This window comes from Pelobates fuscus, chromosome 6 (genome assembly GCF_036172605.1).
Source record: "Pelobates fuscus isolate aPelFus1 chromosome 6, aPelFus1.pri, whole genome shotgun sequence".
NCBI lineage: Eukaryota > Metazoa > Chordata > Amphibia > Anura > Pelobatidae > Pelobates > Pelobates fuscus.
Genome location: NC_086322.1, coordinates 83,280,339 through 83,292,842, shown reverse-complemented (window position 1 = coordinate 83,292,842; position 12,504 = coordinate 83,280,339). Strand labels below are relative to the sequence as shown.

The 12,504-nt window shown below is 40.7% G+C and overlaps 1 protein-coding gene across 1 annotated transcript in view; it reads left to right on the top strand.

Moving 5' to 3' along the window:
- Positions 1-589: 589 nt before the first annotated feature.
- The window catches only part of BEND4 (BEN domain containing 4), an 87,667-nt gene continuing 75,752 nt past the window's right edge, over positions 590-12,504 (top strand). Inside the window, exon 1 of the mRNA XM_063457913.1 lies at positions 590-1,252. Within this exon, the coding sequence (XP_063313983.1) occupies positions 841-1,252 (412 nt within the window). The 5' untranslated portion in view covers positions 590-840. The remainder of the gene's footprint in view (positions 1,253-12,504) is intronic.

Below are 12,504 nucleotides of genomic sequence, written 5' to 3'. Positions count from 1 at the left end.
TGTGGGAGGAGTTAGGGTGATAAATTTGGCTATAATAAGAATAATATATATGTGAGATAACATTAAGTGGTCTTGCTATGCAAGAACACTTAATAAGGGTGAGCCAGTGATTATACATGTAAGCCATAGATGGCAAGTTATAGCCAGTGATAATAATTGTGAGCCAATGATGGCAAGTTATAGCCAGTGATAAGTGTGAGCCAGTGATGGCAAGTTATAGCAAGTGATAATAAATGTGAGCAAGTGATAATAAGTGTGAGACCGTGATGGCAAGTTATAGCCACTGATAATAACTGTGAGCCAGTGATGGCAAGTTATAGCCAGTGATAATAATTGTGAGCCAGTGATGGCAAGTTGTAGCCTGTTGTAATAACTGTGAGCCAGTGATAAGTGTGAGCAAGCGATGGCAAGTTATAGCAAGAGATTTGACATGTGAGACAGTGATGACAAGTTACAGCCAATGATTGCAAGTTATAGCCAGTGACAATAAGTGTGATCCTGTGATGATTATTGTAGTGTGTGCACAGCCAGCACTTTGCCAGTTAGGTAGCCCCTCTCTCTGTGTGTCTCCACACTTTGAGCACCTGGCTCCGAGCACCCAGCAGAGCACAGCCAGCTCCAAGGCAGCCACTGCAAGGCCCGCCCCTTCCCCCCATCATCATTAGCAAATATTACCCTAAACACTTGCTCTTTACCTCCCTTCTCCCTCCAGGCATTGGCGAGGCCGGCTGTCAATCACGCGGCACCCCTGCACGGCTCAGCAGCAGCAGCGCAACAGCGGCGACAAGGAGGCAGCCGGAGCCCAGGGAAGGGAAGGGGAAAGCCAGCACCCGCCGAGAGATGGAGGAGGAGATGCAGCCAGCAGAGGAGGGGCCCTGCATCCCTAAAATCTACAAACAGAGGAGCCCCTACAGCGTCCTCAAAACCTTCCCCAGCAAGAGGTCCATGGGGCTGGCCAGGAGGTACGACAGACCCACCATGGTGGAGATCCCACATCTAGGGGCACCTGCAGGGCAGCAGCAGCACCAAGCACACTTTCAGCACCACCCAGCCTCCATCAGCAACAGTGATCACCATCAGCAGCATTATCAGCAGGCTCACAGCTCCTATCAGAATGGGCCCACCAGGACAGCCACAGCCACCTCCTCCTCCCAGTGCCAGCAGAGGGGAGGTGCCCCAGCTGGGCACCAGGGCTCCAACAACAGGTTCTGCCAGCAGCCGGCCAGCCAGGGCTCCATTGAACTCAGTGCAGGTAGGTACCTCCCACCCCTGCTAGCTCACACTGGCCAATCCACACCCACTTACCTCCTGTCCTCCAGGAACTCACTCACCACCTGCCCTCCAGGAACTCACTCACCTCCAGGAGTCCATTGTTATTGAAAGTGTCTGACACCCTCTGGGGTCAGGGTACATTATTGGGGAACTCTTTGTAGGTCATGGGATACCCCTATTCAGGGTCACTGCTGGTAGCAAGAGTCCCTTGGACGTGGAGAAGATCTCCCTTTAAACTTCTGCTACTCAGTATCAAGGCATCTTTTTTTATGCCCAACATCACTTTCAGTTCACTAAAGTTTCTTTTACTTATTTTGGAATGCTGTGTTGGAGACATGTAATACCAATGCAGCTGGTTTACATTCATTAACAGCTGTCCTTGTTTTATGTAACCCTCATAACTAATAGAAGTCTACATACAATAAGTGTCATTGCATCCTCCTGTGTGTAATCACTGTCATTTGTGTTCGTGTGTTGCTGCCCTTTCATTTTAGCTTCCTGGTCTTCCTCAGTCTAGTTAATCTTTCCCATCAAATGTGGTCTTTACAAGTGTACTTCATAACAGATGCTTGCTCACCAGATAATGTGCATTCAGTATTGTGTAGATATAGATGCACATTTTAAAGCAAAGTATTGTCAGTAATTGCTAATTTGTGAATTAAGGTGCATGAAAAATCTGATTATTTTAAACCAGATGCTTCTACTACCTGAGTCCTTAAAAATGGCTTGGCCTACTAAAGAATGTGAATTAAAGTTTGTTAACCCTTGTTTTACTGATGGTTGTATATAACATGCAATGAGTCAAAAGGTGAATTAACTAATTTGCACAGGTAAGGACTTTTCTTCAGGAGTTTTAGGTTCTTACAAAAAAAAAAAGTATATCTGAATACAGATCCCAATGTACTGTTCTTTTGGAATGTGTTTATGAATATAGTAAATGTAACGTGTTTAACTACAAATTATACATCAGTAACAGCCATAACCAGACATTGATTCTTCTCAGTATGAGAATAGGAGTTTACATGTACATGAAATGAACCTTGGTTTAGTCCGTTTGTTCTGGTATAAACTACTACATGGTCACAACGTATGTTCCGCGGGATTTATACCCTACTAACCAAATTGTTGTGAAATTTAGGCTAAAAATAAATGAAATAATTGGGAAAAAAAAATCTCCTAGTCCACTATAGCCACATTTTTTTATATTTTAGGCTCAATTTTTTTTAATTTCAATTTGCGATTAACTAAAATTCTATGTTTAGTGACCAAACCCTTATGTATTATCAGACTTTAATTGTGCTATCAGCCTTGTGCACAGCTGCAAGTTTGAACTTGAAAGAATGTTGTTTTGACAAAGAATTGCTTAATTGTATGTTATCATGATATTGCTCCTCTCCATTTTTAATTTTTTTTTTTTTTTTTTTTATGTTTGATCAGTACTTAATTGATATATTGCCCAAGCTTAGGAACCTTTAAACCATTGTCCATCATTTGTGTCCAGTTATTCCAAAAGTGAAATTAGCCAGATTTCTAAGATGCAGATCAATAGATTTCAGTACTATACACCCAAGCACATTTGTAGAATTCACCAAAAACTATTATTTCCCAGTTTGGGTTTTATGGCCCAACATTGTTCAATTCTTTTATCAATGGTCTATAACTCACAGGTTTCATGAATAAGCTCCCCTATTCATATTATGCCCATATAGGTTATAGTAAAGAATAAGTGATGGATTCTCCTTTAAATGGGAGTCATAACACCAAAATAAAACATGGATAAATCACGTTTAACTTCCTGCATTTTATTTAAAATGTATTTAAAGGAACACTATAGCGTTAGGAATGCAAACATGTTCACCTCACTATTTAGTATTTCTGTCTAAGTGTATTAGTTACCTTATATCCTGCTTAAATATCTCCACTGCCGCCCTGCCTGTCTTGATGATCTCAGCCAATCCAGTGCTTCTCCATAGAGATACATTAAAAGGTTATTCCACATGGGTGGCAAATGCTACTCTGCGTCAATTATATTTTTCAATGAGCATTGGATTGAATATCCAAATCTGACTTCGGTGTCAGGAAGACAACCACCAACTATGGAATGAAAACATTGCCAATTCCACATAAAGGACAGGACCATTGCACACAGACAACTTCATTTAAATGAAGTGGTCTTTGTGTCTGTGAATGACAATACAGTCCAGTTCAGTGAAGGCACACCCAGGGCACACATTGCAAATGTGGATGAGAAATAAAATTATTGTTTAATTTTTTTCTCTATATGCTTTCTCTTTTCTGAAAAGCAGGTGCAACGGCCAGATCTTATTACAATGATTGACAGGGAGCCATGATAGAGTGCCTAGTTGATTGATAAAGAGGTGTTGAGTCCTAGGCGATAAGTAAAAATTAAATATCCTGGAAGGGACAGTTTCGCTTTAATACCAGTCCTCTGCTTGTTTCACAAACGTTTATGTATGGCGCAAGCTATGGCCTTAAACATATTTTAACTTAACCGTTCTTTATTATAGTGCACTATAATAGGTCTCCCATCTTTATTAGGCTAAGAAACCACCAAAATTAGGTTAAAACTTACCTGGAATCTAGCGCCACGCGAGCATGTTCCACGGCCCGTCACTGTGCATCCTTGGTCCAATCGAATATTTTCATAGAGTAGCAATTGATAGGACATTTTATTGGTTTAGAACTCATGTCTGCGTTCTGAGCTGGTAAGGGAAAGAGTGGGGATATACAGAGGGACAGTTGGAGCTTTAAAAAACAAACAAAAAACATTAAGGGCATAAGGAGGCAGGGTTTCTGGGGGAAGGGGGATGTTAATTAAAGCAGCGAGAGAGGGGATATACATGCCTTCCCTTACAGACACTGCCTGCAAAGGATAAACTAATTATGCCCATTGCTAGTGTGCAGTGTGCGCTGACCATATACTTCTTGCACAGAATTGACATTTGGCAGTCTGGAGCGGGGTTCCGTCTACCAAAGTGATGTGTGCTGCTGGTGCGACTATTCCCAGGCACAAAAGTGCAAATATAGAAACGCTGCACATACAGACTCCTACCATCATGACCAGTTCTAAAACCAGAAGTGGACATGGTTGTTGGAGTAACACCTTTTATGGGCTGTTTTTAAGATATACCACAGAAAGGACAATTAGGAGATTGAGTACACAAAATGTTTTAGTATGTATAATACAATTAGGTTTTAGGAGGTTTTTAGAATATGTAAAGTATACAAATTATTCACAAAATGTTAAATTGCAGCAAAGTGAAACCCGAAAGGCAAAAATAAAGCATAAATAGCTTTTTTGGGAAAAATTCACCAATGTAGCTACTGTTACATCTTGGCTTTTTAAGCCTGAATTTTAGATTAGATTTTAGTTAATAAACCACGATAACAAATACTAAAGCTATCTAACCTATCTATTTTGCTTAAGGTGTCATTAAATCATAAGTAAATGCATATATTACTCACAGTCATGCCCGTAGACTTAATGTGTTTCTATGTACTGAAACACATCAAGGCTTTATTTATCATTAAATGATTGATTGCTAGGACTGAGCTAGAATGTTGCCCCATTATATACCTGGCAGAGAAGTGTAAGAGATACACTGCCATCCATGACATTTACAGACTTATACACGGAAATGATCATTTCCAAAAAATCAAAGGAAATTTCAGACTTTTAGGCCAAAAATGCCAAAACAAATGTCTTGTCAGTTCTGTTTTCACTTTCACTATTTTGGTTGTACATTTAAAATCTTCTCTGAATTCATTTGAATTAAAATTTCTGTCAGTTCCTGCTTTAGTGAATGGGGTGCATGCCTAAAACATCCTCTCCAAAACAGGAGCATACCTGCTTGTCCTCGCTTTTGGAGAGTACATCATCTTCTCTTTTCCACAGGGTACCAGAATATTATCAGGGTTGTTCATTAAACAGGTATTTGTTGGGATTTGGCCAGGGAATTATACCTCTAAAGCTAAAAATTGTCCAGCTCAACTATTTTTTCTGCTTGTCTATTTTGGCCCAAACTACAGATTCTACGGGCAAGCCCCAATTTTGTTAATTACCATGTCCTACTCTCAAAACAGAATCCCAGATCCCTATTCCTCCCATTGGTAGAGAACCCGACCATTCAGTTCTCTGTAGTCCAGGGGAGGGATGGGAAGGTAGGTATGGGGGCATTTGTGGTTGCTTCCTCACAGCACCTTACTAATCTTATTACGTAACTATATGTTTATTATTATTGAAGTCCACTTAATGCAGTATTAGTATAACATTCAGTATAAAATTATGAAAATTAATGGTATATGATGTGCTGCTTTGACCTCAACTTGACATAGTTTTGTTTTCTAGTAACCCCTACCCCTCCTCCAACCCCCCATGGCTACATGTAGCCCTCCCTTGCTGTAGTCCAGCCTGGCACTGAATTATGCAGTACCCTTACAAGTGCCCATGAGCAAACCGGTCACAAGCAATGTTTCCAAAGAATGTAAAAATAAACAATAAGTGGAAACTTGTATTCAAGGTCAATCCAGTGTATCCCACCAGCAACATCATTACAACCTCTTCTGCAAGTGGTTGCCAGTTCCTTTAATGCCTCTGACTTTTTATATATTTTTTTTTATCCTGAAAGCTTAACTCCAGACTGTGTTCCAATATAAAAACAATCAACAGATTAGTCCTGATGATTGGTCTGTGACATTCTGGTTTTCTAGACACTAGTCCGTTCCTTTGGACACACATTTTCCCCATATTGTACATGATTACTGAACCCTCACCCTGTGTGCCAGATGGATATTGAAGACGTAAACATTTCTCTAAATGCGTTTGCTTGTATTGGCGTGTAAAAATATAAGTGTTTACAACTAAATGCATTGTGTATAATAAAATCTTATTTAAAAGTAGCAAATTCTCTAGACAAAAAAAGGCTATTTTAAAATGTGTTTGGTAAAATCTGTTACTATGTATGTGTTATCTAGTTGTTCCTTAACCACTTCTTCGATCTCTCCTTAGCCTGAATGTTTGGATTTTGTTTTAAATTGTGGGCATCTTGGAGTTAACACAGAAAGATTCTGATGTGTAACCTAATTGTGGCATCAGGAAATAGGAAACTGCATCTTTAAGCAGCTCACAATCAAAAATGAATTACAATAAATCCTATATAATTGCATAGGTCATTCTCTTTAATGAGATTTTATTAACCTGACTGTCAAGCTTTTGAGTCAGGCAGATATTTTATCTTCTTCAACTGATAAAAGTGTCAGCTATAAACCACCATATAAATATTCATAGATCTACACATCTGTGGCAGCCTATCAGCTTCATTCTTTTGGACATTAAATGCATTCTAATTACTTTCTGTCTAGTAGAGCTGAGATCCTGCTTTCTATAGTGTGTTCTTGGCAGGGATGATTGCTTTTGTTTGCCATCACAAATAGCAACAACCTATTTCTTACACTGATAGTTCTGAAAAATATATTCACAAATTTGACTGATCTAGACATGTTTTGGAAAGCTTACCCGCTTTAAATGGCGTCAGAATATTGGCGCATCTATTAATATATTGCTAGATTTCAACAGAGGATTCTAATTTTCTTTTATGCCCTTTCATCTCACGAATCACAAAAAATTGTTATAATAAAAATAAAGTAGGGGAGTGTGGCTCTGTAATTTAACCCCTTACGTCATAAAATTAAAATGGGAGAAATGTTCTGTTTGCAGTGTTTTGATTTGCATCACAGCTTCACGCATACCAATTGTGCGTCTTGGAAAGGGTTAATAATGAGCTAAACGGATGAACAATAATTTAACTGACTGCAAATATTTAAGGAGCCATGCTAAAATATCCCTTTCTGATACAAGGTGTCAGGTTTATAATAATCTTAACCTTATACAAAAGATGTGGCTGATAAACGTCTTTATTTCCTAGAAAATGATTTTCGATCTCATCACAGAACAGCAGAACTGACATGTAACTAATCATATCTCTGATAATGCTCTTTAAAAATAGAATTCGCTGGATTGTATTTTTTTTCCCTGCATTGATTTGTTAATACTTCTTAATTCTCGATTGATTTTTCTTGAGTGACATGCAAATTGTCCTGGGGAAATATGCTTTATTTATTTTTCTTTCTCACAAAACCACATCAATAAAATATTCATTGGAATCATACATCACAGTTTAGAAAATGAGAATGTGTATATATTGAATATGTACTGAGCATGAAATATTTGTGTTGCTGTCTTTTGTGGGTGTGGTTTGTTTTATTTACAACTTAATAAATTTAGTTAGATTTGGAGATCACTAGAAAATATATTTTCATACAGATCATTAGTTGGCATCATGATAGAAAATATTTAAATTTATATCCATAAAAATGAATGATATTGTTATAGAGAAAAACTTAATATTTTATCAAAATAATTATTTTATCAATTCAGCTTATAGGGACACTATGAGCACCCAGACCACTTCATCTCATTGAAGTGCTCTGGGTGCAGTGTCCCTGTCACACTTAGTCCTGCAATGTAAAACATTGCAGTTTTAGAGAAACTGCAATTTTTACATTGCAGTACTAAGACATTCTCTATCAGACAGCCACTCGAGGAGCTTCCGGGATTTTAGCAGACTTTTGGTCGCCTAACTAATGCAGAACGTCCTCACACTCTGTCAGTGAAATTCCCATAAGAAAGCATTGAGTCAATGCTTTCCTAAGGGGAGGGTCTAATGCGCTCGCCGCACATGCACATTATTCAAAGTTCAGGTGCTTACTTATGTTAAAGGAACACTATAGGCACCCAGACCACTTCAGCTCATTGATGTGGTCTGGGTGAAATGGCCCATGTGCCTTAACCTTACAGTGGTAATTATTGCAGTTTCTGAGAAACTGCAATTATTACCGCTGAGGGTTAACTCCACCTTTAGTGGTTATCTACCAGACGGCCACTAGAGGGACTTTCGGGTGCTTAGACGACTTTTGGTCGTCTAGATGATGCTGGATGTCTTCATGCTATGCATGAGAACTTCCAGGGTCACCGGAATCCCCATAGGTAAGCATTGATTAATGGGGAAATCCTAATGCGAGCCATTGCTGCGAATGCACACAGTGGGTCTCTCCCACCAGCTGATGTCGGCGGGGAGGAGTGTGGGTGAAGCCTGACCCAGCGCCGAGGGACAGCGGCGCTGGATTCAGGTAAGTGACTGAGGGAGTTTTAACCCCTTCACCGCCACAGGAGGTGGGTAATAAGGGGGGCGGTGGGGCAATGTAGGAACCTAGAGTGCCAGGAAAACGGCTTTGTTTTCCTGACACTATAGAATACCTTTAATTGATTGCAAAAAATTACATCTATCATCAGCAAGCTGGCAATGGAATTAATTAGATTCTTCGCTTTCAGGCATGTCCGCCTCCCAGCCACTTGTCCACTCCCCTCCACCCTCTATACAGACCTCCCTCTTTAGCGACTGGGAGGAGGGCGGGCTGTAGGGCTGATGAGCCTTAAGTGATCCAACAATGCTTCTCTATGAAAAGCATTTGATTGTACCACAGATGCAAAGAGAACTACGTGGCGTGACATTAGAGAAGGTTCCAGGTAAATTTGCTTTTATTGCAGTTCAAAACCAAAACAACAGAGGGGACAATGTCTGGGTACAACGTGCCCAATAGGGCACATATAGATAAACCCTTTTAAGTGTATGGCTCCATCTGTAATTGTATAGTGACTACACCGTGATAGCAGTATATACTGCACAATAAGGTTACACACCTATAGTGTTTATGTAGTATGATTCTCGTTGGCACTAAGTGATCTTTTTATCTGCGTGCTAGTAAAATGGAGTCTTTGGAGTTGTTTTACTAAACCGTGAAATTAAGTGAATTGAAAACAATAAATTCTGAAATATAGGCCTGAATAGCTCATTTGGACAAAATTCTTCTATATTCGTAGATCGACTATTTTAGCCTGAATTTAAAATGTAGTGTTCCAACTTTTTAATTCAATGTTTTAGTGAATAACCCTATATGTAACAAGCGACGAACAGGCTGCTATAAGCAGGCCATGGTCTAGTCAGGCTTGTAACCATCATCATGTACAGTAAGTGACTCGTTTTATTAAAATTCCAAGCACTGAAATGACTCTTAATGTGATGTGCTGTTCTTGCAGCAGCTCCATAGAATATATTGAAATAAAGGATGTTATTGATTTATGGATGAGTTCAGTATGCTATGTAAAATGTGTTCAATAACCTCTTAGCTGTCAAATTGGAGACATTATGCTTACAGTCCATCTTATCTCTCCATTGCATTCATTTTTTTTAATTTCTTCTGTGTTGATCATTCTAATCATATTGTTATTGTAAGAATAATTCTGGAACTGCTATATACATTACCCAGAGTACACACTTGTTTTTTTTAAAGAGCTGTGTATATATTTCCAACCAAAGGCCTATACAGATTAACATTATAACAGTCAATGCACAAGCCATTTTGACAACTAGATTGCTTATGCCATGAAATATTTGTCACTCAGCCACAGAACACTATTTTTAATTTGTGATTCAGTGCATTCAGTGTATACTGAATTTGACTCCATGATGTCATAAAATGTCTTTTGCTGTGATTGCTATGAGCAATTCAACTGTTGCAGTAATTTGACTGAATAAACACTTTAAAATATAAATTTTGTATTGTATTGTTTTTGTTTTTTATACTGAGGTTAAGACATCGCAAGAATGAAGTTGCTTTAAAGGGACACTATAGTCACCTGAACAACTTTAGCTTAATGAAGCAGTTTTGGTGTACAGAACATGCCCCTGCAGCCTCACTGCTCAATCCTCTGCCATTTAGGAGTTAAATCCCTTTGTTTATGAACGCTAGTCACACCTCCCTGCGTGTGACTTGCACAGCCTTCCATAAACACTTCCTGTAAAGAGAGCCCTATTTAGGCTCTCTTTATTGCAAGTTCTGTTTAATTAAGATTTTCTTATCCCCTGCTATGTTAATAGCTTGCTAGACCCTACAAGAGCCTCCTGTATGTGATTTAAAGTTACAATTATTTAAGGTAAATTACATCTGTTTGAAAGTGAAACCAGTTTTTTTTTCATGCAGGCTCTGTCAATCATAGCGAGGGGAGGTGTGGCTCGGGCTGCATAAACAGAAACAAAGTGATTTAACTCCTAAGTGACTTGAGCAGTGAAATTGCAGGGGAATGATTTATACACTAAAACTGCTTTATTTAGCTAAAGTCATTTAGGGGACTATAGTGTTCCTTTAAGCTTTGAAGTAGAAAGACGTTCTGCTTGAGTTTGCAGTCAAAGTGATGAAAGCTGGGGGCGTGGCCTGACTCCGCATGGAAGCAGTCGCATAATCTGAGTGCTCCGCCATTCCGTGGACTAACACAGCGTGTAACACAGCATTACACCACCAAAAACACGACTGAAAAACCGAGGAGAGCTCAGGGGAAGTCATGTCGACTAAATCAACGAAAAAAATGAAGCAGAGAACCCTCCACTCGCACCTCACAACGGGCCGCAGTGACAGCCAAGATGGCGCCGACGACCGCAGCCCCACAGCTATAGACTGCGAACCGGGTGAGAGTCAAGATCCAACGGACCCCCCCTGTACCCAGCCGGCCACGGATGCCTCCGTGAGCCACATGCTGCAGTCCCTGCAGTCCATTCTCCGTTCCGATTTCTCTAAAATGGCGGCGGACGTCAGAGCAGACATCCAGGCCCTAGGGGACAGGACGGCGCATTTAGAGGAGGCGACAGAAGGGCTAAGGGAAGCCCACAACGACTTAGCAGAAGCACACACTGCATTGCAGCAAAAGGTACAATACTTAGAAGGGAAAATAGCAGACAATGAGGACAGAGACAGAAGAAACAACATAAGACTGAGGGGGGTGCCTGAGGAAGTGGGCCCACAAGACCTGCCTAAATTTGTACAGGACATGTTTAAGGCACTCATCCCAGAGTTAGAGGCCTCAGACCTCCGGCTAGACCGCACGCACAGACTGCCTAAGCCTAGACACCTGCCTTCCTCCACACCAAGGGACGTAATCACCAGAGTCCACTACTTTACAGTGAAAGACCAAATCATGCAGGCCTCCAGGAAGCACCCTCCACTGCCGCAACAGTTTGCAGAAATAAAGTTGTTCATTGATCTATCAGCAGCGACTATGTTCAAGAGAAGAGAATTTGCACCAATAACCCTTGCTTTACGATCGGCTAACATCCCTTACAAATGGGGATTCCCAACGAAATTACTACTTAAAAGGAATGGAACTGACAAGATAATCTCCACGCCACGTGACGGCGCGAGACTACTCAAAGAATGGGACATTCCTATACCACCACCGCCAGGCAGCTCCAGATCCCCGACGACATCACCACCCCGAAAGCAGACAAAAGGCCACAACTCGCTCCCTTGGCACAACATGAACATTCCAGAAATATACCAGCGACAAGACGACAACTTGGGGCGCACCGTTCCTGCCCATCGTTGATAAACCACAGATATGTATATGTTAACAGAGACTATACACGCAAATCCCCCCTGTGCACCCTCATACCTGTCTTCACTTTCATGGTGTCGTACAGCCGAGAGTCCACACGAGGCGGCTGATTATATATGATTGTTACAACTATTAGTTAGATATTGTTATAATACTGAATATTTCGCTTTCTTTACGAATTGTGATTTCTGATACAGAGTGTTACCAGTGGAGCACACCCACTAATTTGAGTTATCTTTATTATAGCTTTTCCCCACGTGTGCATACCCCATTAGTAACGCAACGACGGCACCCACGGTACCCCACAAGGCTTAAGTACTAAGCCACTTTATTACCCGTCAGCAGATTTCTGCACCAGCCACCTGGCTATCGGGCTTGTATATAGTTCAAGTTTTTCTGTTATATAGTGCTACCTAACCCTCCCCCCCCTCCCCCCCCCCCACCAGTGTCGCCAACACACTCCGACGGCGCTGTCACAAAGCTCAGGTAGACAACGAGCCTAGAATTACCACTGGTGACATGTCCCTCAAGGTACTTTCTCTTAATGTAAAAGGGCTAAATACACCCAATAAGAGGAGATTGGCACTGCTAGAGGCCAAAAATCAGAAGGCGCATGTCGCTTTTTTTCAAGAAACCCACTTTAAATGGGGATCTCGCCCCAGATTCAATTCACCCTGGTTTCCTATAGACCATCACTCCTGCTATTC